Raw genomic sequence first — 27,837 nt, forward strand, 5'->3', positions numbered from 1 at the left:
ATGGTGAGTATGAGGATGGTGATCATGATGCAAAACAGAAAAGACAGAAAGTTCCCAAGACTAGCTTCAAAGTTGCAACTAGAACTGGCATTCATACTAACTGCCTTGCTTTAAAGAAATACTAATTACATTGCTTGGCTGAACACAAATGTATAAAAAAATAATAATAATAATAATAATAATAATAATAATAATAATAATAATAATAATGGCCGAGATCCTCATACCCACGCAGTAAGACACAGGAGAGCATGTCACTAGAGTGTTAGACAGGCCAACTTCAAGTAACACAGCTGAGTGGGAAGTTTCCCTTTATTAAAACCTCTGAATGTCAACATCTGTTCCTCGTTTTTGTGGGAGAGGATGTTGCAGCAACAGCAAAGGGAGCTCAGGGAGACGCTTTCTCAAATCTCTGGAAAACGCAAAGAGAGAGAGGCGGAAGTTGAGGGAACAATCCTATTTTACACAGCTTTTAAGCTTGATGAATTGAGGGGGGGGGGGGGGGGGGTGGAGTTGTGAGAATGATGATGTCACTGCTGCCCGGAATACATCACGTGAACACCCACCACCTGACAACGCTTTTGGGAGTACTCAACCATTATTCACTTCATGCAAATACTTACCAATTAAATGGAGGAGTTTTAAGATGTACCACCTAATGTGTCTAGTGTGAGAAGAAGTGTGAGCCATGTACAGCTTAAAACGATTATTTGAGTGGTCACAGAAAAGTAATTAGCAACTTTTTTTTAAGCAACAATTGCACACAAAAAAAAAATCGCTGGTTTAATGTTCTTAAATGTGAAATTTGCTGGGCTTCTTTGTCTTCTACAATATTAAACTTATTTGTTTGGGGGTTTTGGTCTATCTGAATGTTACCTTGGACTTCGGGAAATTGTTGTAATTGTAATATTTTTTTACCACAGCCCAAACAATTAATTGATTAATCAAGAAGATAACTGACAGATCATGAAAATAATTGTTAGTTGCAGCCCTAGTGTCTTGTCCTGCCAATACAAGCTGACAAGAGTATTTAATTCCAGTTAAATAAGAAAGTGTGGTAACAGTGTGATGTACTGCACACAATAATGGCATCCTTCTGTTACTATATGGTGCACGCATCTGGAACAGCCTTCCCTACGACCTGAGGGCAGCAGAGAATGTTGATACTTTTAAAAGCAAACTCAAGACCTATGTTTTTAGTCTGGCTTTTCAATTAACTCGATCTATTTATCTGTCTATTTATCCACGCATTTAGCTTATTTCACTTCTTAGTATACTAAGTTGGAGTTTTTATCTATACCCAATTCTGGTATTTGCTCACTGTAAATTGATGAGATCTAGGATAGCGTTTCCTCAGCTCCTGTTTTTAGTGAATGCTGTTATTATTGAATATTTTATTAATTACGCCATTTCTCGATTTTTGTGGATTCTTTGAAGCACTTCGTGTTACATTTTATATGTATGAAAAGTGCTGCAAGTGTACAAATAAAATCTGATTGATTGACTAAAAATGAAAGCTAGGGTGTTATACAATCATACAGTGTCGTACTGTATGCTTGACATTTTAACAATGGCAAATGAAGGCTACTGTCACATGACTCTGACTTCCTGCATTCATTTTTAATATACATTCCTATTTTTACATAATTTATATACAGCAAACAAGCACCAGAACAGCTTGCTACTGCTCATGTGCTTGCCACACTGGTCAGTGAGTTTATGTTTGGTTTCCTACTCAGCAGTCAGCCTCCCCGGCTGGCCACAGCTTTCTGGGACAAAAATAGAAAAGTGGCAGGCAGCAAACAGCTAACGTTAGCTGGTTACTGCTGATTAGCTTGGGTTAGCAGGCAGCTAAGTGGATACTTTCCCCTGTGATAAATAAAAAAGCACTAATGGTTAACCGGTACAAAAGCCAGGTTGTCATCACTCACCTGAACCGTGGGGAGTCCTTCAAACATTCCTCGAAGTCCACAGTTATCTTCATTTTGCCGCAGTGGGTGAAACCGCAGACTTGCGCTCTCTTTGATTAAAGACAGTAATCCAGTCTTTCCGGCTAATTAGCTTGTTTGCTAACGTTACTGTACCTCTGTCCGACCAACTGGCTCCACTCTGGCACTGCTCTGCTAGCCAGCTAGCCTCAGAGGCCAGCAGCTACGATTAAAAAGTCACGGCAATGCAACCATAAACAACTGTATGAATGTATGATTGCCAAAACGCTACAACAAAACTATTTCAAACGCAGCGGTCAGTCTTGAAAGCAGAAAGTATCGTCCGGTAGCTAGGTCATAGCAGCCAGTGGGAGAGGACGGAGCTTTCCTTCAACGCAGATACTACTGCCTCACACAAAGATCTTCTATACTGGTAAAAGATGGATCACTACTACAGCGCGCATGTGCCCAGCTTCCCCAGACCCTTCGTTGGGTTTTACAGCTAACATTAACAGAGAAAGTGTAGTTGTCACTATCAATATACAGTCATAATACAAAATATTATATTTATAACACAAATAAAATGAGAAAAGGGGAAAACAGATATTCTGGGTTATGAGGAAAGTACCTTGTGGGCCACATCTTCCAAAATTATTAGAAGAGCCCTTTAACGTGAGTCTATTTTCTTTCCAATTTAAGGACATTAAAAAATGTCTTTAATCCAATGAGAATGAGAGGGAGGATTTTTGGACTAAATATTTTGCATCAAAATGTCTTGCTAGTCAGATGTTGTTTTAACCATGGCTGATGGGTTTGATGCTGATGGCTGGATATTCTCATGTTCTCAACGTGGGATTTATGTTGTGCTGTCACTGACATAAATTGTGCAGTGGATTTTAGCATATCATTTTTATTTATGTTCATTTGGGTACTGTGTTTCACCTTCTTAATCTGTTTGCATGACACATTACCTTTTAAGGACAATAATGTTAATTAAAGTTGAGGTAGAAGTTGAAGCGTTCTTTTTGTTGGGAAATGAACAAAACAAAAGTGTCATTGAGTCAACATTATTAGCTCTCTTAATACCAAGAACTCAGAACTTGAACCTCCTATGGCGCCATTTTGATGCTACAAAGCCATCACCTCCCGTTAGCATAGGCTAACGATTGTGTCATAACCAAGCGACTTACTGTCGCATAGTAGAGCAATTACCGTATAGTACAGGAGAAGTTTGGAGGCAGTTTCAACTTAAGTTAGCTGTTTAGGTTTAATTACTAATGTTAACTATCATTTTAGTTAGCAATAATTAGCCTGTGCCCATGTTATCTCCTTACATATACCTACGCTCTCCGTCTCTGCAAGATTGGGAATGATTGAGATTTCTCTTGGCACAGCTACCAGAAGACTTACAACTTTCAGACACGTTGCTCACGTCACATTTACATTGTCTCTGTCAGTTGGAGGCTACGCAGTAACGCTCAGCGCTCACCAGAAAAGTGCTTCTAATATACTTCACTGGTCTCCGTCCAGAGCAACGGGATCTGTTGGTCCATTCTTATATACTGTCTATGCTTAATACGTCCATCCATGCTTTGCCACCAAGTATAAAATAATGGCCACTCTGGTCAAAGAGATTAACCTGGCGACAAAAACTAAGCAAGAGCTATGCCTCTGTGTTTTTCTACACGATCTTTGTGTCAGTTGACGGTTGACAGGCGCTTCCAGATCCATTGGAATTACCGTTGGCGCTGCCTGGGCGCATAGTCAGGACCTTCTCATTATTTACCGTGATCTCATTACTGAATATTTCATTACACATTGATTGTGTAATCACTACTCAAGTACAATACTAATATTTTACAAGACGAATACGTTAAAACATTTGACATTTTATCCAAATCTCTCGACCTCTTGGGTTGACACTGAAACAGCAGAAGATGCGTCTATAAACCCACTCAACAAACATGCAGGATAATCTTTGTATGAACACACAGTTCCCCTGTTTTATTTATATTATTAGAGTTATATTAGAGTTACCTGAAATCCCACGGGAATGATATGTTGTAGAACAGCGCCGCCTGGTGCTTAGAGAGGTCATTTCAGAGATTACCTCAAAGCGTGTGTATCAAATTATTAAGACCCTTAATTACCGGTATACATTTTGTGTAATGTACAAACTTAACTTTTTATTGTATTGGTTTTTTTTTATGCATTTTTTTACAACCTTAGCCTATAATTATAATTCTGAGGGAGACTACATGGCTCTTTATAGTATTTCAATGTTGCTTCATTTCTATTTATTAGCCTACCACAAAATATCCTTAGATTTTTTTCTTCTTCTGTCTATGTGTAGCATACAGTAGATAAACCATCATCAGTGTTGGGCAAGTTACTTCCAAAATGTAGGCCTAATACATTATTGATTACTCCATCCATCCATCTTCGTCCGCTTATCCGGTGTCGGGTCGCGGGGGGAGCAGCTCCAGCAGGGGACCCCAAACTTCCCTTTCCCGAGCAACATTAACCAGCTCCGACTGGGGGATCCTGAGGCGTTCCCAGGCCAGGTTGGAGATATAATCCCTCCACCTAGTCCTGGGTCTTCCCCGAGGCCTCCTCCCAGCTGGACGTGCCTGGAACACCTCCCTAGGGAGGCGCCCAGGGGGCATCCTTACCAGATGCCCGAACCCCCTCAACTGGCTCCTTTCGACGCGAAGGAGCAGCGGCTCTACTCCGAGCTCCTCACGGATGACTGAGCTTCTCACCCTATCTCTAAGGGACCATAAACAACTGTATGGTTGTTTATTTACTAGTTACTGTAATTTGAGAGTAATTCAGTAATTCAGCAATTACAATATTACTGTCTCTGAATTGTAATGCTTTTCACTACTTTTGCGTAAGCATACTTTTGAGTTACTTTCACCAAAATAAAAGCAGAAGTATGACTTGGCAGGCAGCTTGTGAATTTCACCACCGGATCAATAAAGTAACATTTTTAATCCACTATATAAATCATAATTTATTCATATTATTTTTTTATTATTAATCTGAACCTGCAAAGTAACTAAAGCTATAAAATAAATACTATAGTATCGTACTAGGCCTACTTGACTCTGAGACTAGAAGTAGCCTAATAAGTAGGCTAGGAGAAAATGACAATTAAAATCACCTTACAATTATATAATAGCCTACGGTATATAGTTACTTCTGTAACAAGCCTCAACATGAATTCCCGACATGTTATCTGTCAGCAGCTCGGACACACTGCTGTCACCACTGACAGGACACAGATGTCCTTAGCCTACCGTCTCTGGCTCTGACCACGGGAACGGAAACGGTGACGGGACAGCTCATGCAGCGTAAAAAACTCCTGAAAATAATGTCCATCTCGCAAATGTATCGGTCTCTGCAGTCATCTCAACCATTGAATACAGCAACAAGAAATAACACTCGTGGACTTTCTTTTCTGTGACGAAATGTTTTCGCGGTGTTGGTGAATTCTTTAAAAAAAAAAAAAAACTCCACTAAATGTCGGATTAAAATGTGTTGTAACTCGCGTTACTGAGATTGTAATTTGTAGAATATTATATATATATATATATATATATATATATATATATATATATAATATATACCGACATTTTATTAGTAATGCGTTATATTACTGCGTTAAAGCAAAAAGGAATACAACACTGTAATTGCGTTACTTTTGTAACGCGTTACTCCCATCACTGACCATCATTGGGACAATTATCTGCATTTATTGATGGTAAAGTTACAGGTTGGTTGTATAATTAAACTGCACTAACAGTGACTAGCATGATATTACCTTTAAGGGATACAACAACAAATTAACAGTGCAACAAGACGGGACAGGAGTTTGTTGTGATGGGTTACCTAACACTAGCAAGTATCAAATTTCTGCAATTTAATTCCCATGCTTTGTAAAGGGCTGAAACTTGCAAAAACACATTTGAGTTTAAGTCAAACTAAAGGAAGATTTGTAATATAGAATATTTAAATGTTGTTAAGGTACTTCCATTAAAATACAGGTCCTTTTTGCATTACTGCTAAGAAAGATGATTAGTTAGATAAAACTGTGATACAAATATGGATTTGTTTTGTTGTCCTTTGGCACATGATGATCCCAGAGTGGAGGTCAAGTTCACTTATAGTAGCTCATCATTTTTGTCAATGAATGACTAAATAGAGAAAAGGAAAAGAAACTAAATCAACAACAGTTAATCGTTTCTAACAACTTCTGTTTAATGATAGGAGACAAAACCAAAAATGAACATACAATCTGATGATTAAAAGACATGCAAACTGGAAATACAAAAACGCATGGATTTAACATCCATGTCATTTTTGAGACAGACAGTGTTCAACAGTCTGTCATCCTTAGAAAACAAACCAAACAGGGCAGACGTGGTGCAATAACAAAAAGCGAGACAGTGGACACGTGAGGCAAAAGAAACCGTAACACGGAACCTAGCCTGTTCATTTTACACACATGTACATAAATACATAAGAGGCACATTCGACAGTTAATGACCACCTACGGGGTGATCATGTCAGTCATGTTTTGGACGATTTGGTCCTTCGGTCTTTAGCGAGAACATAAACAAATCATCTCAGCTTCTCTGCAATTGTCTTTTCTATCTGTTCACAAATTCAGTGGACACAATAGAAGACAACTGTATCGTCAAAATCTGTATTTCCAGACATATTCCTGTTTCTCTACAATAGTCGTGCAATAAAACATTGCTTGGTATGAGCTTGTTGGTTGGTGGAAATGGCTGAAAGGAAGTTACTTTAACCTCTATCACGGAGAAAAAAAAACACCATCAAATACTAAAACTACAAGAACAAAAACTACAAAGAGATTGCAGAAGTCATATTGTTTGTCTATGATCTTTTGTATTTCCATAATACAGAGCTCAACCTTTTCAATCACAGTGAAGAATTAAAGGGTCAGAAGAAAATTAAGAGACCACAACACAAGACGTACTCCGGGTTCCTACATACTTTTCTCTCAGACCGTTGGGTTCTTCATTCGACTGTCTAGTGAAGTCATACAGTGTGTAGCTCAGAATACAGTCATTTATTTTAGGAGTGCAATTTAGGTCGCACCAGGATCATTGTCTTTTTCCCATAATACTTTTGTCAAATCTAACAATTTTTTTTAAGACTCGTTAGTAACTTTACTGACACTTGTAGAAACCCCAGACATTACAAAAATCTTTAAAAAACACCTCAAATAAGCCCTAGTGGTCAACTTCACTGCCAACATCTGCGTTAACTAAAGTCAGTAGCATCAATAACTTTCTTTGACATTCCCACGCTGCATCGTACAAGACACTTAAGTAGATCCGACAACATTAAATACAAGTGTAATGAAGACCTGTGAAACATAACACAAACTAGATGATTGTACCTTCCCCAAAATAATTTACTCACAAACTGCCTTGTGAAGCTTCTTTGTCAGATCTACATAAGAGCCTGTTGCTTAAAGCTGTAACTCGGTAAAGATGGGACAATGTCCTGTTTAATCAGTGGCAAATGCTGGAACTCTGATGTGGGACTTCGACATCATCTCTCCTTCCATCTTAAAAAGATAAAATGTGTTAAATGCCAATTTCCTTACCTTACTGCTATGGCCAGGAAAAACAAAGGGGCCCGACTCAGTCTTGACTGAACATTGTGAAATGTTTATTACCAGCTTGTCCTGCCATCTTTCCTTCCGCCAATCAATTTAAATGCTGAGTTTTTATTGAAAACAGTCTGGTTCTATGAGGTATATATGTTTTTTTCAATTGCCAGTATTTTAAATGACGTTTGGGGTTCATGTTCTTGTTTGTAATGAGAGAACGTAAATAAGAAGTTCTATGCCAGTATATATATATATATGTGTGTTGTTTTACTTGATCGGAAGCAGAAAGCCATACAGTTGATTGCAAGCATCAAAGTGAGACACCACAGCATACATGTGTCAATTAATAGTATGTATGGTTGGTTGTATGGTATCAAATTTGGATGGGTTTTTCTTATAATGAAATTTGGATTATGTAGGTCATGTTGTCTTGTACTATTAGAGACTAATACATGGCGCCTAAATGATCAGAACACTCTTATGCCAATATGAATAGTTTACCTGAATTACCAGGTAAAACAAAGACAACAACCTAACTGGTCATCACGGTGTCCAACTTTACCACAACATGTACTGAAGGGCGACAGAAAATGCAACATAGTGGTGGGTCACAAAGCAAAACAAAAATAGAAGCCGCCTGACGTGCACCCAGCATGAGGGCTGTCGTCATGTCTCAGACACGCCTTCATCGAGGCCGTGGGGTTTCCCCTGGCTTCCTCCAGGGCTGACGTACTGGCTCTGTGGCCTGCAGAAGGACTGTGGAGTGGCCAGACGCGAGTCCTGGTATCCAACCGTTTTTTTATTTTTCTTTTTTTATTTTTTTTTTTAGATGGCCTTGATCCTCCTTTCAGGGTCAGAATGACAAATTCTTCAGTGCGATGCCAGTCCAGAGGAGGTAGGAGAGGAAATTCTTGGCAACAGGAGCGGGGAGAAGGGAGCAACAGTCTTCTCTTGTGTGTCGAACTGATTCTGGGAGTTAAAATCCAGAGGGTTTGGAGGTTATATTGCACAGTTCTGATGAACAGTAGAAGACAGACAGGTGACCGGGAGGTTATGGCTGTTGGGGTTTGTTATAGCGGTGGTGAAGCGGTGTCTGCTGTACGGCCCAGCGTTAAAATCACAGAGTGCAGTGGCATTGTCTGTCTGGATCTGGAGCCGACATACAGGGCTGAAGGTGGGAGAGAAGCCTCCTCTACGAGTCCAGAGAATCAGCTGGAGAACAATCAAGAGACAAACAGGCAGACAAACGTGAGAACAAGAAAGATAGGCGGAGATAGAAAAAAAATAAATAGAAATGTAACATTTCCCCAATTTCTTTTCTTCTCTTTGTACTTTGACCCTCCAAATAGAGTAGCTTGGGGAAATTGAACAAATTCCCCATTAAACATGGGTTACATCTCTTCCACAAAAGAACGACATCTTGTTTCATATCTTCAGTACAACTAGTATCAGAAAGTTAGTTAGCCCTCAAGTGATGTACAAGTGTAGTTTTATTCTCAAGCTAGAGTTTTTTGTTGTTGTTTTTTACCTTTGATGCATCCTCTGGGGATCATTCACTTTATTTTACAAACTGACAATGCAGTCATTGTATTTTTTTTTTTTTTTTTAAGTTTAACAAAGAACTAACCACTGCCTGAAGAGTTATTAGCCGTCACAAGCCAGTTAAACTATTTTTTTGTTATGAAATATTAGCAGGCATGTCCAAGTGATCAAAGGGCAGATCAAAGTGATCGTTATGTGACAAATCCTTTATCATAACTCATGATGCCACTAGAACAGTGTTTCTCAAACTTTTTTTCAATATTGTACCCCCTTTGAATTGCTTTTTTTAAGCCAAGTACCCCCTGACCAGCGCAAAACATTTTTGGTAGAAAAAAAAAAAAAAAAAAAGGAGGTACAATACAGCACCGGCAGATTCACTAAACAACTTTTTTTTTTTTTTTTTTTTTTTTTTTTTTAAAAACAATACCATTTAAATGCTACATTTCAAATATTTAGAATCCATCACTTAATTCATTCATACTCATAAATGAGCATTTTTGCAAAAATTTCACGTACCCCCTGCAGTACTCCAAAGTACCCCTAAGGTTACCAGTAGCCCCATTTGAGAAACACTGCACTAGAACACTTCTCCTGATGCACAGCTTTGTGGGTAAAACTGAAACACAGGGCGGCACAAACAGGAGCCAGCTGTTTAATCTAACCATATCCACACTTCAGCGTGCATCAGTGCACAAAACCAATATTTCTAAACCTCTTCACTTCAGCCGTATTTTGAAGGTGTACTACACCACTACGCCGGTTTAAACATGCTGAAAAACTGTTTGACTGGAAACGGTCCAAATGACTCATCAGGACGTGCACAGCGACATAGTCTCCCTCTCCTTACCTTCCTGTGGCGGGTCAACACTGATCTCCTCCGTCTCCTCTGTGTCCTCCCTCGCCTCTTCTGTGTCGTCCCTCATCTCTTCGTCTTCATCCTCGTCTTCTTCTAGCTCGCTGGCAATGAGCTGGCGGGCCAGCTTGATGTTCAGGCCCTCGTTGTAGTGCATCTTTCGCATCATCTGAAAATGCGTCTTTTTGGCTGCAGAGGAAGACGCATTAAAATGCTTTAATTTGCTAAAAGCAATGGGTGCATGCACAATTTAGGGTGGTAAATTATACTAATATTATGATTATACTGCTAAAAACAATCATTCAACCATTTCATCATTATCGACAGAAAGATGAATGCACACATTCACACATGGAATTTGCTCAGTAAAAATCTTCTTCTGCCTTTAAACTGACTTGGGGTCAGACGCCAAATGGGACACAGTGAGGCTTATTTTAGTAAACAATAACTGGTAACACTTTACTTGAAGGTATCTACATGAGAGTGACATGACTCTGTCATGACACATGAACCCTAACCATAACTTGTCATGACAAAAAGCGAAAGGCACTTACTAAAAGAAGCGTTATGCCATAAACGTTCATGACAGTGTCATGTCACTCTTATGTAGATACCTTCAGGTAGGGCTGGGCGATATATCGATATTATATCGATATCGTGATATGAGACTACATATCGTCTTAGATTTTGGATATCGTAATATCGTGATATGACATAAGTGTCTTTTCCTGGTTTTAAAGGCTGCATTACAGTGAAGTGATGAACTTTTCTGAACTTACCAGACTGTTCTAGCTTTTCTATTATTAATGATTATTTATCTAAAATCTAAGTGTGAAGATATTTTGCGAGAGCACCAACTGTCAACTCTAGAATATATCGCTGCAATATCGATATTGAGGTATTTGGTCAAGAATATCATGATATCTGATTTTCTCTATATTGCCCAGCCCTATATCAGAAAATATGGGACGTAGAAATGAGCGCTGAAAATGTGTAGAAGAAAAATTTAACAATTTAAAACGTTGGAAAAAACTAAAACAAACCTTATGGAGCTTTGATTTAAAAAAAAAGTACTCCTGTTGTTATACAGTATTTATGTTTACATTTTATTGTTACTTGAACAGCTGAGCATTAAATCATGAACCAGGTGAAGAAACCTGTTTATTATTTATTCATTTGATTTTGCAACTGTTCACTGAAATAGCCGGTTTCTATGAAACTACATGTGACATGTCATATTTGGCTTTGACTTTGACTGAACATTTGCTCTCACTTTGCGGAAAAAATATCGGGATATATATCGTATATCGATATTCAGCCAAAATATATCGGGATATGACTTTTGGTCCATATCGCCCAGCCCTACCTTCAGGTAAAGTGTTACCCAATAACTTTCAAGTGTTTGCTGCAACCTTGAGATGGATGGTAATTACAATACATAAAAGGTAAAGGGAGGGTGTGACAGCCTTTATGCGAGGCTACGAAAGGCTATGCTGGGCTCTGTTTCTGTGTGATGTGCCACTGACCAATTTTGGATATCTAGGATTTTAATGTGTGCACATTTGTTAAAGGTGGAGATGCAAAGTAAGCAGTAAAGATAGGAATGAGGTATATTTAAGCAACAATGAAGTCTCTTAAGTTGACATTAACAGTTTTTAATTACTTGAAATGGCTTTACACAAACATTGTGTGTGTTTGTGTGTGTATATATATATATATATATATATATATATATATATATATATATATATATATATATATATATATATATATATATATATATATATATACCATTTATGCATGTTTAAAAAGGGTTCTTTCTAAAATACTTTCTAAAGAAATATGTATAATAGACCAGCTAGATTATCTGCCCACAGAGTATGTCTTGTATTTTGTTTTGACCTCACAGTAGAAGTATGTGACATGTGAAAATATTTAATGTAAAACATTCCTACAGTCTCTTAAACCTGAATCAGCACATCTTCACCTGCAGCTCTAGACTGATGCTAAAACTGTCCTATAGGTGGCACAAGTTGGCACGTCTAGAACTGTGTCAAAAACTGCTGAGGCCGCAGCTCTGCAGTGGAATCACATTGATTTGCAGTTTCCAGACTGTTCTCTGGCTTTTACCTGCATAGCTCAGATATGAATGTGAAGCCACAAGCAAGCAAAAAGAAATGTGCTATACAGCTCAACTCACATCTCTGAATCTGAGAGAGAGAGAGATAATGTTTATGACAATGTGTGTGTGTACATATACACACACACACACACATATATATATATACAGTGGGGGAAATAAGTATTTGACCCCTTGCTGATTTTGCAGGTTTGCCCACTTACAAAGAATGCAAAAATCTACAATTTTAATCATATGTACATTCTAACAGTGAAAGACAGAATCCCAAAGAAAATTCCAGAAAATCACATCATATGAATTTATTAAAATTGATAACCATCTGATGAGGAAAAACAAGTATTTGACCCCCTGGACAAACAGCAAGTATTCTGGCTCCTACAAGCCAGTTAGTCTTTTTTAAGACACAGCCCCAATCCGAACCAATTATCTACATCAAATATACCTGCCTCACCTCGTTACCTGTATAAAAGACACCTGTCAACACCCAAACAACCAGCATCCAACATCACTACCATGGGCAAGACCAAAGAGCTTTCTACGGACATCAGGGACAAGATTGTTGATCTGCACAAGGCTGGGATGGGCTACAAGAGAATCGGAAAGCAACTTGGAGAGAAAAGATAAACTGTCGGTGCAGTTATCAGGAAATGGAAGAAGCACCACACCACCGCCAACCTCCCTCGGTCTGGGCCTCCACGCAAGATCTTGCCTCGTGGGGTGTCCCTGATCATGCGAACGGTGAGGAATCATCCCAAAACCACAAGGGGGGAACTGATGAATCAACTGAAGGCAGCTGGGACCACAGTTACAAAAGAAACGGTTGTAACACACTACGCCGTCATGGACTGAAATCCTGCAGCGCACGCAAGGTCCCCCTGCTCAAGAAGAAACATGTACAGGCCCGCATGAAGTTCGCCATTCACCACCTGGACGACTCAGAAGAGGCCTGGAAGAAGGTGATGTGGTCAGATGAGACCAAAATAGAACTTTTTGGCCTCAACTCAACTCGTCGTGTTTGGAGGGCAAAGAACACAGAGTACAACCCAAAGAACACCATCCCCACCGTCAAGCATGGTGGTGGCAACATCATGCTTTGGGGGTGTTTTTCAGCCAAGGGGACGGGACAACTCCATCGTATTGAGGGGAGGATGGACGGGGCCATGTATCGTGGAATTCTGGACCGACATCTCCTTCCCTCAGTGAGAGAGCTGAAAATGGGTCGAGGATGGGCGTTTCAGCACGACAACGACCCTAAGCACACCGCCAAAGCAACAAAAGAGTGGCTGAAGAAGAAGCACATCAAGGTTCTGGAGTGGCCTAGCCAGTCTCCAGACCTGAATCTGATTGAAAATCTTTGGAGGGAGCTTAAAATTCGAGTTGCCAGGCGACAACCTCGGAACCTGAATGATTTGGAGGCTGTCTGCAGGGAGGAGGGCCAACATCCCTGCCGAAATGTGCACAAACTTTGTCACCAACTATAAAAACCGTTTGACATCTGTGCTGGCCAATAATGGCTTTTCTACAAAATATTAACATGGTGTTTGTCCAGGGGTCAAATACTTGTTTTTCCTCATCAGATGGTTATCAATTTTAATAAATTCATATGATGTGATTTTCTGGAATTTTCTTTGGGATTCTGTCTTTCACTGTTAGAATGTACATATGATTAAAATTGTAGATTTTTGCATTCTTTGTAAGTGGGCAAACCTGCAAAATCAGCAAGGGGTCAAATACTTATTTCCCCCACTGTATATATATATATATATATATATATATATATATATATATATATATATATATATATATATATATATATATATATATATATATACACACACACACACACATATATATATATATATATATATATATATATATATATATATATATATATATATAATTAATTAATACAAAAATCAATCTTGATGTTGTGTTAATGTTTATGTTGCGGTTTATTGTGTACTGTCCGAAACTTTCATTCCAATAAAGCTCCTTTGAATTGGGGGAGGGAGGGAGTGAGGGAGGGAGTGAGGGAGGGGGAGGGGGAGAGAGAGAGAGAGAGAGAGAGAGAGAGAGAGAGAGAGAGAGAGAGAGAGATGTGAACATAAAAGGTCAGAGAACGGTCAATAGAATACTGACACGGTTGGTATGTGTGTGTGGTGTGTGTGGTGTGCGTGTGCCTTGAAAGAGCACACAGAACACCGGAGCCCTTTCCAAAAGCGATCCCTCTCCACCAGCACTTGACTGTGGACTGTCACCCTCACAGCTGCAGAGGACACGTTGTATTAAGATGGAGGGTAAAAATAAACAGGTTATACCTTGTTCTTCAGGAGTCAGGTCCTCGGCCTCCTCCTCACTGCTCTCTTCGTCTTCTTCTTCTTCCTTCATGAAGCGAGGCTCTGAGCCCTCGGCTGCCACCAGCCTTGAAAGAAGATAAAAACAGACGGGAAGGGAAGAATTATCTATTAATTGCATTCCCAGTTTGCTCTGTAGTGTTTTAACCACATTAAGGGACTGAATAGAAAACAGGAAATCAACAATAGCTCCTCCAAAAGCCATTGAGGAGAGATTTAAAAACTTACTACTGAGGAAAACAGACACGGGAGGAAGACAGATGGAGAGATATTAGGCGAGGGAAAAGAGAATAAGCACAGTGAGAGTGAAGAGATGTGAGCATGTGCAAGTACTCAAGCATGAGACAGAAAACAACCAGAGTTCCTATCCTTATCTCTCACACGCACTAAGAGCTTTAACAACAGAGGACAAAATGAATAACGGTTTACGGCTCAGCGGATGGACGGTGCAACGGCCCCGGGGAAGCTCCCATTTACAGTACTACTGCTGTCCCACAAACTGGCCTGATTCACCCAGAAAGAAGACCTCCCCTACAGCTTGTAAATGCACCAATAATGGTACCAGACATCAGAGGCGGATGAAGACAGACGTGAAGAAAAGAAGGGAGAAGGTGTAAGTGCTGCAGTGAATTGGAGACAAGGGAAGTAAATTTTAGAAAAGATTAGTTGGGTAAGTAGGATGAGAGAAGCGAGTAGGAGTGGATGTTGGAGAGATTAAACAACAACAACAACAGGACAGAGAAAAAGAGCAGCTGTTGTAATATCTGGAGGGTTAAAACAATGGAAGGCACTCTGTGTGGAAGCAAAGAAAAGGCGGCTAATTGACTTGCAAGCCCAGAGCTAATCACTATCCTCTTTGTGGTGCACACACTCACACTAGCTCACCCCATCATCAATGCACTTACGTAAGTGTGATGGCCCACAGCAAATACACTTCTCAAACTCCCATTACCATTCAGAAGACAGCTCGGAGTGGCAGTCTGGCAGATACACATTTCTTAACGCAGGAAGACTTTTGTGTGAAGTTATTCACCCTGCTTATCTACGTTTGCTTCTGCTCATCTACAAGTTACTATGTGATTAACTCTTTTGATGAAAACGCTTCAATATGCTCTGACTTGCTTTAGTTCACAATTTCCTGTTTCTGTGAATCTGCACTTTTAAAAACTCCAAGAAATGACAGGTTTACTTTTTCATCCAAATTAGTTTTATGCATACAGCAAGACTGTAAAAGAAGTTTGAAAAAAAAATAATATACATACACACAAACATAATGGAGACACAGAGGCTTTTTTACAAGTATTTTTCCTTGGTTGGAACAAAGTAGGACACGTCCCCATGAGTATTTGTCAAACCAAGTACCGACAGACCTGCAGTGGAAAATACTGCTGTCTGAGCAGTCTGAGGACATGCCAAATGTATACGGCTGACCTTTACCAAGGTTCTCTTGGCTCGATTCTCTTTCGGTGGAAAAAGGAAGACTTTTGTCAAGATGCATTTAGTAAACCCAGCCTGGAGCATTGTCAAAGGCAGCAGTGCAGTCTGGGAGTGAGTGTACTGCCTACTGTGTCTGCATGCTGTGAATTATATGGCACAACTTTCTGCCTGGACAAATCTGTCCTGGAGGCTGCAGCTGAGCAGCTGTTGTATTACACCACCACTAACTGGGAGGTTAAAACTACCTTCATCCCACTGCCACTACGCAATATAAAAAAGGCTGTGATACACCAGGTGGCAAATAGAATACATCAAATATAGGAACGAAAATATGAAGTCGAGGGATTAATTGATTCATAGGTTTCCAGGGAAAGACGATGTTTCGACAACAATACTATTGCAACTTCTTTGGCACTGCTGTCTTTTGATGTGGCACTAGCCAGCAGTTCAGTGTGGCCGCTGGCTCGGCTGAATCTCTCGCTTTTTTCTCTCCGAATGCTTGTCTGGCCGACAACAAAGTCTAACTTTACTTTTAATGTTATTAAACACAGGGAAATATTCTCCCCTCGTCCTAAAATTGTCATAAATCGTTAGAGTAGCCTACTTCTTTGCTTACTGTTGTAATTCAAAAAATAAAGAGGAGAACATGGCCGGGTTAGGTCAGCGGGTAGAGCAGGCGCACATATACTTCAAGGCTTATGCCTCGACGCAGAGGTCCAGGGTTCGACTCCGACCTGTGACGATTTCCTCCCCCTCTCTCACCGAGCTGTCCTATCAATTAAAGGCGGAAAAGCCCAAAAATGATCTTTTAAAAAAAAAAAAAAAAAAAACATCTGTGGAGTGTTTGGTCGTAATTTATTTGTGCTTTACAACATAATGGCTGTGAAACAATCCTATAATAACTTTTATTTCTCTTATTCACAGCTCCTTTGCGTCATCGCTCGCTCTCTCACAGAGAGAGAGAGCGCGAGCGAGAGAGACTACTGTACAATAAAGACTTCAAGTACAAAACACTAGGTCCTGTGGTGTACTGCTGGACTGGAGTATGTGACAATGTTAGCTGTTCACGGAATATGACATGTAAACACTAACCTTTTCCAGGTTACATTTCTACTTCACTAAAAATGTAAAATGCTACGCACTGCACCAGCAACTACAGAACAATTAAAATCTAAAAAGGTAGCAGGTAGCTGTTACAGCGGCCAACCTTATCCTTTCATTGCTTGAATTTCTCCCATTTCTACCTCTGTACTGGGTTTGTACTTGTCTCCCTTCATTCACACTTCTTACTTTGAAGCCAGGTCATCAGCTGCGAGTCCACTGTGGCCGTCCGAGTCACTCAGCGCCCCTTCATCTTCGTCTTCCCCCACCATCCTGAAAGAGAGAAATCAACCGAATAAGGATGAGCCCAAAATGAGGCTAAGGAGCGAAGATTGAGAAGGAAATGGAATACAGAGACGAACCAGACAAGTTGATAGAGGGCTTAAAGGGTAGAGAGGAAGGAGACAGTAAAGAAGATCCTGAGGGGAGAAAGAGGAAAGGTCCGTGAGGGTGACCTTCCCTGCAAAACCCTGGCATATTGGATTACAAACCTGCTGAGACACACAGCAACTCAACTCTCCTACACTGGCACTGGTTAGCGCTTTACCCCTCTAACCCTCATGTTGTCCTCAGGTCCAATTTGACCCGTTTTCAAAATGTAAAAATCAGAAGTATGTATTTTTATTTATTTTTTTAAAATAGAAATTACCCAAAAATTAGATGGATTCCATACAATGCTCTTTGCACATACAATTCATGATCACATCCTTTATTTATTTATGTTTTATTCAACTTTTAGCATTTCAAAAAAATTGAAATGGTTTCAAAACTGTATTCTGACTCAACTTTGACTCTTTGAAGTCTCTGATTATCCATCAACATACGTTCCTCTAATATTAGTCTAAATGTTTCATAATTTCTGCTTTTTTAACTCAAAAATGAGGTATAATTTGATACAAATGAGGATTATTATGCATGAATTCCAAAATAAGTGTAAACCTAGTACTAATAACTTGGTGTTAGGGTAACAAAAGCATCAAAAACGTTTTTAAAAAAAAAAAAGTGACAAAAACATAGAAAAAAAGTGTTGAAGAAAGGGATATAAATGTCAGAAAAAAAGCGTCAAAAAAGGTTTTTAATTTGGACCCGGGAGGACAACAAGTGCACGGTCGACGGGAAGACAACACAAGTGTTTAAACTGATAATTTTAAAGGGTAAACTCTGTGGTGTTAGACATTTCTTTTTTTTATTTGTGCATATAAAAAAAAAGAAGAAATATACAATAACATAATAAAATGCAAAAGGTGAGATTAAAAAGAAAACCTAAGGGCTTGTAAATTAAAATTAAAGATAGCTGTACATGCTGCAACACATTTGCAAATGAACATAAATGTTTTTTAAATACTTAAAGGAAAGAAAAAAAAATGTATTTAAAAGAAAGTGTACAAATAAAAGAAAAAAAAAATATACAATTACAGTAAAATATTTACAGTGCGTTTAGCCTATAGACTGTATCATAACTAACATTTATATAGTGCTGTACAGGATCAACTCAATCAAACTTTATCAATGGAAACAGACAAAGGGAAATGTTGACAGAAGGCTCTGACCTGTTGTAAGGTGTGCTGGGTTCATCTATCTTCATCAGGCCATAGTCTTTGTCAGCCGGATGGTACGTGGCCAGGATGTTCATCTCATCCCATTTCTGGGATTTCTTCCTGTAAAAAGGATCAAAGAAAATACAGTGAGGTGAAAACGAGGGCTAAATGGACAGACAATCCATTTGGACCACTGTGCACCAGCTACCCACCCACAGATTCCTGCAGGATTTTTGTTCAGAATTACTCTAATCCTTGCTGCCCTTTCAAATCCTTAGAAACAAAGATTAAATCAGCACAGAATGAGACATTTTGTTTATGAGCATAAAGAGAGGACACCTGCCCGTATACCATTCCACTGCCAATATATTTTTTGTTATGAATTTTGTTTTTTTATTGTATTTTACATGTCATTTGGTTTCTGTAGCCCCACCCTCCATTTTCTTTCCTCTTTTCAGTTTACTGTAAGCCTGTGCAGTTCTCATTCTCTGATTAGCACATTGTTTACTTCTTTTTTAATTTCCAAACAAACTAAGCTGAAACCTACAGCTATAAAACCAGTGGCTTTGAGAGTTATCTGGCCTGAACTAAACCTCCTCTGCTCTCGCTAGCTTCTCCTGCCAAAACACTGTGCATCAGTCCTGACCTTGTTCATGGAACAAAAGGTTGGGTATCACGGGACACAGGCAGGGGGTGGGAAACAGGAGAGAGATTCTAAATCCACAGCCTGCTGCTACAAGCCTGCGGACAGAGCTTCCTTACGTCTCTTACTCAAATAAAAAGACCTGAGCCACGCAGACTTTGCAAATACACCACATCATTCTGTCTGTCCCAAAGCACTAAAGAAGGGGGAGTCCTCCTAAGGCCCCAGATAAGCTGAAAATCAGAGGAAGTATAAAGAATCAATTTTCATATTCTTTCCTGCTAATGCCCATATGTGGCAAACCTTGAGTTTCTGGCACTTCATACAGTTACAGAAATCAACTGAGATCAACTTCTTATGCAGGTGAAAAGGGCTGTATAGTGGCCTGCACCACTTCAGCAAACAGTGACAGTAGTTCAATCAATTTGGTTGTGGAAGCTGAGCCAAGTCAATTTCCCTGCACGCTACACAGATTTTGATTCTTAGGAGTTTGTTTTGGTGTTTTACAAGCTTTACTCAACAAGCTGGCATATGCCTTGCGAGTTAAATAAGTGGATAAAATGTACACTCAGTTTGTAGTTCGTTTGGTACACCTCTCTAAAACTAATGCAGTCTAAGATAAGAGTTCTGCAATAAATCCCACCTTCATGAAGGTTATGTTCAGTTTTGTTGTTACTGTTTTAGAGGTGATGGTCCAACCATTTGGCAATTTTGTCCACCCTATTTATATCAATGACTCTAGGCTAAATAACAAACAGCTCTTTAGACTAGGATTGCAAAGGGTCAGGAGATTTCTGGACATTTTCCAAGGAAGGTTTGGAAATTAGTGTTAGTTACTATACTAGACCATCTCATGTATAGAACATTTGCCAGCATCCCATTAAATAAGAATTCAGCTTGGATAGTGAAGGCCTGAGAGGAAAATGATTGGAGAAAATTATTTCTGGAAAGAAGTTTTTAGGGAACGTTTTTTTTCGTTCATTGAAAGATTAATACAATGTTAAATGAATAAACTTATTTAATTAAAAGATCAACTCAACTAAAATGTGTTTGTCTGCTTGCGGTATGATAAAAGTTGTCTTTCTATCTGCAAATGACATAAATACAGCCTAAGCTAATAACCCCCATTTCCACTTTGTTCTTGTTAATTCCCATAAATTCTTTTTAATTTCCATTAGAAGTTTTCGCCTTGAATATTGCGGGAATTTTGCAACTCTAGACTGACATAAAAAAAATAAAAAAAGAATTAATTTGAGCTTAAAAGGGTTTTGGCCAAGACTCTTGCACAGAAGTTGACATGAACTTGTACAATAATGAGCTGCTGAGCTGCTTATGAGTAGAGCTGGGCAATATATCAATATTATATTGATATCGTGATATGAGACTCAATATCGTCTTAGATTTTGGATATCGTAACATCGTGATATGGCATATGTGGTGTCTTTTCCTGGTTTAAAGGCTGCATTACAGTAAAGTGATGTCATTTTCTTAACTTACCAGACTGTTCTAGCTGTTCTATTATTTGCCTTTACCCACTCAGTCATTATGTCATTATGCTAAATTGGAGATATTTTGTGAAAAGCACCAATAGTCAACACTACAATATTGTTGCGGTATAGATATCAAGGTATTTGGTCAAAAATATCGTGATATTTGATTTTCTCCATATCGCCCAGCCCTACTTATGAGCAGCAAGGTGGCCAAACCACTCTATAAACAGATAGCAAAGAGGCCAATGTCCTGATAAAATGTCTTTGACCTACAGTGCACTGAACATGCACACTCATTCTATAAATTAGCTACCTTGTTGGCTGGGTTTGTGTAACTGGAACACGCAAAACTACGAAGCACAAAGTTACAACACAGTCAGCAATACAGTCGTTTTATCGGAATCTGGATTCAGAGAAAAGAATATGTGATACAATTAATATGGTTTTGTTAAAGTATGATAGTTTCATACACTGCTACCTGGAAAACAAGATAATATATAATAATAATAATAATAATAATAATAATAATAACAAATCTGAGTAATAAACACCACTCCAGAAATGTTCTTAGCAAAGGGCTCTGAGTAACATCTGGGAGAGTGTGTGTGTGTGTGTTACAGTGTTAGGCATTAATATGTCTGTAGTGCTTCACTATAGAGTGTGTGGTTACACAACATATCCCAGAAGCAGCCAATCATGTTCTATTTCCACCGTTTAATCCACTCAGTCCACTCACTCATTCAGAGCAAATCATCACAAACAACTGTAATGCAATGATGATGCACCTGGGAAAAAAACAACTACTAGCACACACTAAATATAGAGCTGTAGCTTTTATGCAATGACTACTATCTCTTGAGGTTGGTCCATAGCTTGCGACAAAACGCTTCAGGAAAACTCATTAAACAGAGTGAGTCATCATTGAGAGTTGAGCTGTGCTATCAGGTAGCATAGTCAGAGAGTAATGAGGACAGGTCCAGCCCTGTGCTCTCCACTACTGCCTGAACCCACTAACAGTAACAACAGCATACCCTCGTTTTACAGTAGAGACGGTGCTCCTTTGGCTCCTTCCTCGGGCAGCAGTAGCTAGTAGTAGATTTAGGACTAAAAACAGTTTCTTAAGCCCCATCTGTCATCATCTGCCCAGACTTACAAAGTGCATCAGTGCAGAATCAGAGTAATGAGGAGGGACTGCACATTTAATTCTGTGGCCACATCAGCGGTCAGGGTAAGGTCATGACGTGGAAAAAAGGTCTACAAGTTATGCAAGGGATTTTCACTGTTCTACTGACAAGAAGGGTTAAAAATTAGCACCATCCACCAGTCAAATGCTGGTAAAATATGCAAGTGGCCGGTAGATTTGCTTCACTCACCAGCCTAAAAAAACAACGGCAATCTATTGAGTGGCCGGTAGAATTTAAACATTCACTAGCCATTTGGCTGGTGGACGAAAACGTTCATTTTGAACCCCGCTGACAAGTAAAATCAAGGTTTGGTGAAGAGAATCAAAATTGAATTGGGCCAAAAGAACAAAACAACTGCAGCTACAACAATGTATAATTTAAAAAATTAAATGTTTCATTTGAACAAAATTAGGCTACATCTAACATCCCTGTACCAAGAACATAATAAAGATTGGAGATAATTAAGTAGGTTTACTCAGTTTTACTGCCTTGTCCTAAAGCAGTTACTGCTTTTTTTATCATTGTAGACAAGAGGTGTTTAGACACCTGTTGATTCTGACTTCATTTTCTGTGCCCACAGGCCTCAGCTGACCTGCACACAGGAGGGTAAACTGTCTGTGTGGTCTAAGTGGTGTTTTTCTGTCCACATTATAAAAAGTCAGATATTCACTACCTGTTAGTCAAACTGTCCATCACACAGTCAGGATGAGGTTCACAAGACAGTGAAGGAGAGATTAAATTTCATGGAAGCGTCTATGAATTATATATGACTGGGTGTGAGGCCCGTACATCACTGTTAACTAAATAATAGTGGGTGACTGAAGGGATAACAAAAGTGACCGTCTCTAATTGGTAGGGTTGGGTATCGTTTGGAGTTTTACTAAACGGATTCTTGAAAAACTGAAAAATGACATCAAAGATGTAATATGTTTACTAGCGATCACGTGCAGTGAATGGTTAATATGCTTTCACGTCCATTTTGGTGAGCCCAGAGAGAAATTATGGCATTTTAAAAGTAGCCTACATTTACGGTAGCTAGCTAACGGTAGACTACAGAGAAAGTGTGATATTTCTACGTCTGTTTCGGAGCGGCAGGGAGAAAATATTTCAGTCGACACATTAAGTGGAACCAAAATGAGGAACCCTACTAATTGGTTAGAAAAAAGTGGCCAAGCCCTACAATGTTGAAGGAAATGAATTGGAGCTGCAACAGAAATAAACATTTAAGTTTTCTTCATTTCTTATCTTTATATATCTTTTGTACCAATTACACACAATTATTTTGTAGTTTCAATGGTCCATCTTGGCTTTAGTTAAATTGATGTCTGCAGGTGGTTGTTTCTGCTAACTAAGAGGTGATAAACATTTCTAACCGGTATCGAGGGAGCCGTACTCTCATGATTGTAACCAATAGCAACAACTGGTCCATGTTCGTACTATAAATATATCGAGGGAGGCAGAATTGTTTAAACATGGACAGGTATTCGACCAAATGAGTGATGGTTGGTAGGTATTTGTAGACTTGTTCAGGAAATCCTCTGGGTACTGAATGACCTGGGAAGGCAATATGATATAATCCACACAATTAAAGCAGATAACAAGGAAAACATATTTGGGATGTTGCAGCAGTACACAAACATGCAAAATATTACAAATAAAAATATTACGGTGTAAATCCGCCATCATAATAGCAATGCGCCATGGTACAAACGCACCTGGCTTTTAAAGGGAATGGGAGATGACACTCTGATTTATTGCATGTTACGCCCAAAACACACCTATGAATTAATGAAGACACTAAGTACAACCCTTTTTTCAAACTAGCAAAAGTGGATTTGGACACGCCCCAAACGCACCTGCGCCATGCGCTTAGATTGTTAAAATACGGCCCAACGCATGCATGCGTAGCGGCCCGCGCACGGTGTCGTGCTTGAGTATACCCAACGCTTTAGTATACACAACGCCAGAGTAGTGAAGACCTGCCAAAGCTTGAGCATACTGGACAGGGGATGACTTTGGGGGGTCACTGTTCTATCTATAAAATGCTGACTTATGTGCTGATATGGAGCTTATTAAAAAAAACAAAAATCACAGTCAGATTGCATGTAAGGAGCTAAACAAGAGTGACAGGGGTGGCACACAGGATCCTTCCAAAAACTCTTTTTCCTCCACGTCACTCAAAGTGAGACTATTTTTGAATCAATACAGAAAAAGATTGATTCACTGTTGGGACTGGAATTCACTAATAACTGCCGTGCTTCTATGGCCTAATTTCTCACGGTGCAGCTGAGAGGGGACTAATATTAATGTCTCGACCTGCTGGCAAGGGAGAGGCAGGGGGCACATTCAACTTTAACCAACCAAAGAATGGCTGGTTACCTTCCAAAGTAGCTGGTAGGACATAATATAAATCATAAAGCTGATGCATATTATTTATTGATAATATACTATGCATTGTAGCATGCATGTTTATCTAAATGATCATACTATAACCGCACATTTTTTCTAATGACTCCTAATTTGTCTAAAGATCTCATTTGAGAAGGGATTTAAATAGGGCTGCACGATATGAGGGAAATATGGGCTATGCGATGAAGTTGTTGAATATCCCGAGAACGATATTACTTGCGATAAATAAACAGAAATTTAAGTGTATTCCAGTGTTTCCTTTAGGATTTTTTTAGCAGTGGGGGCAGGTCTGTCCGAACAACAACTGGACGCATCCAGTAACTAAATAGTCTAAATAGTTCTACTTGTTGTTAAATTGCAATGTGAGCGGGATAATTTAAAAGGCAACCACAACTACATTTTTTTACAGCCCTATTTCTGATACCGTGGTGGCAGAAATTTTTCTATGGTGGGCCGCCACTACAAAATCAACATAGAGGAAACACTGGTATTCAGTTCTGCATTTCTGCTGCTTTCAGTATTCTGCTATAATACAACAAATTGCTTGTTGAATTTAAAGCAAATAAAAACGGAATTATTTCCAACATTTTTATTAAACAAATTGAAGATTGAGTTTAATATAAAAAGGCACCACTTAAAAAGAATTTGAAAATGTAGTTTTCTACTGATATTTTCTTTCAACTAAAAAAAAACCTCTGAGTGTCTATTGCAATATGTCACAGTCTTACGCAATATGGTTATTGTGCCCGTTGATATCACGATGACGATAAAAAAAAAACCAATATATTGTGAAGCCCTAGATTAAAATCTAATTAGGATTCTACTAAAAGATTCAACTGATGACACTGCCCAAGCAAACCTATCACATTGGGCAGAATCTCCAGCTAGCATTGAAGATTTAGCAGCATTTGGCAGGTGGGTGGTGTCAGTTCATCACCCTGTGTGAGTGTAATTCAGACAGCATTCAATTAATAATAAATATCAAACGTGTTTTTTTTGTTACATAGTGCCACAGCTAATACATAATAATGTATTTTGTGGGTATTTTTTTTTTACCAATCATGCCATGGCAAAAGAGGCTCCCTTATGTCTGCAAGTCTCCTTTACATAGCAACAACATCACACAGGGAACTACATGTCCAGAGTTTCCCGGGGGCAGAGAAGAGAATGAGAGGTGGCTGTGGGAGAGCACTGCCACTGAAATGACTTCACAGGGACTGGTGATCTGAGGCGTTATGTCTAGCTGCCACAGCGAAAGTTTCAGCGTCAATGATATCAATGCATGCGAGAAGGCAAGGCTCCAGAAAAATAAACCAATTTCCAACTCGCGACCCTGAGGCTGAGCACCTATTTGACAACAGAAAAGCTGATTTAGCAGTCCCAAGAGAGTTTTCAGAATCTGCACATTGGTAGATCATTATTGAGCCTAGTTACTCACCTAAACTGTGAGACTGTTGGCATACCCCTATTTCCCCTGTAATGTTCTTACGGTTGTTCTGAGGCGTCTACATTGCCATCCAATGCGGTTGATATGTAAGTCGGGCGTCCGCTACTGCGAGTATGGAGTGATCCAAATATTATCCTGGCCAATATCAGGATGGAATTTATACAGAACAAGGTCAGATGTCCTCTGACAAAGCATCCAATAGGTGCCTAGACTAAAGGGCACATGAGATGGGTTCAGGGAGCAGGGGATTTGACAGCAGTTATGCTGATGATGGTGAACATTCAACAGCAGTCTTGAGATGGTTGTGGGAGAACTAAAGCAGAGGTGGGTGTATTATCCGATCAGTTTGTTTAGAGGCTCATTTAACACAAATTACTGCCTCTTTTGACCCAGACTGATGCTTCAGTGACAGCACATGCCTGTAACAAAGTTGTCAGTGTTAGATACAACATCAAGTGTTTGTTGCTAGAAATATAACTTGGGGTACACCCAGCTCTGCTTTGTCTAGCCACTGGTTTACCCAAAGCCTTTGAATAACACATATTTTACTATTTTTTATTTAAAGCTTAACAAATATCCTAAGCAGTGGCTTTTAGTTGGCATAGATATTGATTAGTCTAATGTAACTTGTAGCAGGCAATGTATTGTTTGTCTTACAATTCATGCCATCAGTGTCTATCTTTTTCATTTGCAGAACATTTTCAGTTAGTGTTTGTAATTTACAGAAAGCTCACATAATGCTGGGTGTTTAAAACGTACTGACCTACAAAGAGGTAAGCAATAGCAGTGATTCTCAAATGGGTCCACATACACTTTTTTTGTTGTTAACAAAAGGCTTCATAGTTCAAGAAAATATTTTTTTATATTTAAATATAAAATAATTCACAGATTACATTCTCACCTAGCATATATATAATTTAGAATCTGCAAATATGTTTAATACATGTCTAATATCTTTATCATAAATCTAACGTTACGTTAAATTATTCCAAGGGACCAAAAAAAAAGGAGGACAAGACAGTCAGGGTAAACAACAATTACTAACGTTAACTAGCACAATATATTAGAGCGCTACCTCTGTTTATGTTGGTGTTAATTTGCCCTATTATAACGTTAGTCAACGTTTAACAATAATTGTTTCCCATATTCTTCAATTACCACTAAGTTAAGCAAGTCGTCTGTAAGAGCTTTGCGTTTAGGCGTCTCTAACTAACAATGTGAACCTGCGTTAACAGGTAGCTAGCTACAACCACAGTAACGTTACCGTCGTGGCTCTGACTTCACTGGCTAGCGAACAAGACAACCTGACAAACGACTAGCGGTAAACGTTAGCTCTTCGTTACACATAACATCAATGTTTTATCAGGAAGGAGAGATACCATCTCATTGTCGCTAGAAAGAACCAGAAAGTTTTCACACAGACAACACACGCCACTGACTTACATTAACAGCCAAAAAAGTCAGCTTTTACGTTAACGTTAGTCAGACTGACAGAAGAGTGACGTTAGAGAGGCTAACATATCTATGAGCTATAGCTAGCTAACGTTACCTGGCTACTAGCTAGCCTCACTACAGCTAAGCAGACAACTTACTGTGGGTCATCTTCCGAGAGCACAGGGGCTTGTTCAGGACTGTCTCCTGGTACGTCTTCTGGCAGCGATTTGATTTCTGTCCCGCTGTTCTTGTTTTTCAGGATGCCTTTTATCGGCCGCCGGGGAGTTGCCATCGCCACACTCGGTCAGGCTCAACTATTTCTCTTCAACTGATTTTCTAATGCTGTGATTTCTGCGACTTAGCTAATTACCAAAGACTGGTTCGGTTTTAAACATACGCCCCGTCATAACTCAGTACTCTTCCATAAACTCAGGAGAAACATGTGCAGGATTCTACCAACACTGGCGGTTCAGCATGTCTATTCGTCACTGACTGGTGAGGCAATGTAGCACAGCAGTACTAGCGGGTCGCGATATTACGAATCCCACTATGGCCACGCCAAGACCCGCCCTTCAATAGCGTTCACACACTACTATTGGCCAGGCGTCCATGCTTACATGTACAGGTCCTATCCCCTGACCAATCCCCTAACCCTAATCTTAACCACTCGAGGTGAAATGCCTAACC

At 39.3% G+C, this 27,837-nt stretch overlaps 2 protein-coding genes across 6 annotated transcripts in view; both read right to left on the reverse strand.

The window, feature by feature from the left end:
* The window catches only part of LOC114561115 (arf-GAP with coiled-coil, ANK repeat and PH domain-containing protein 2), a 60,537-nt gene extending 58,202 nt beyond the window's left edge, over nt 1-2,335 (reverse strand). For all 5 annotated transcript variants that reach the window (XM_028586839.1, XM_028586838.1, XM_028586840.1 and 2 more), the window contains exon 1: nt 1,932-2,335. In XM_028586839.1, coding sequence (XP_028442640.1) covers nt 1,932-1,984 — 53 coding nt within the window. In that variant the 5' untranslated portion in view covers nt 1,985-2,335. The remainder of the gene's footprint in view (nt 1-1,931) is intronic.
* A 3,831-nt stretch (nt 2,336-6,166) lies between these two features.
* ppp1r2 (protein phosphatase 1, regulatory (inhibitor) subunit 2) lies at nt 6,167-27,678 on the reverse strand. Its single transcript, XM_028588395.1, has 6 exons — nt 27,309-27,678; nt 18,556-18,663; nt 17,195-17,278; nt 14,432-14,535; nt 9,968-10,162; nt 6,167-8,790 (listed from the first exon to the last, which is right to left on the reverse strand). Exons 1-6 carry the CDS (start codon nt 27,440-27,442, stop codon nt 8,771-8,773), a joined length of 645 nt encoding a protein of 214 aa, XP_028444196.1. The 5' UTR covers nt 27,443-27,678; the 3' UTR covers nt 6,167-8,770.
* Nucleotides 27,679-27,837: the final 159 nt, after the last annotated feature.

Source organism: Perca flavescens, chromosome 9 (assembly GCF_004354835.1).
Source record: "Perca flavescens isolate YP-PL-M2 chromosome 9, PFLA_1.0, whole genome shotgun sequence".
NCBI classification, from domain to species: domain Eukaryota; kingdom Metazoa; phylum Chordata; class Actinopteri; order Perciformes; family Percidae; genus Perca; species Perca flavescens.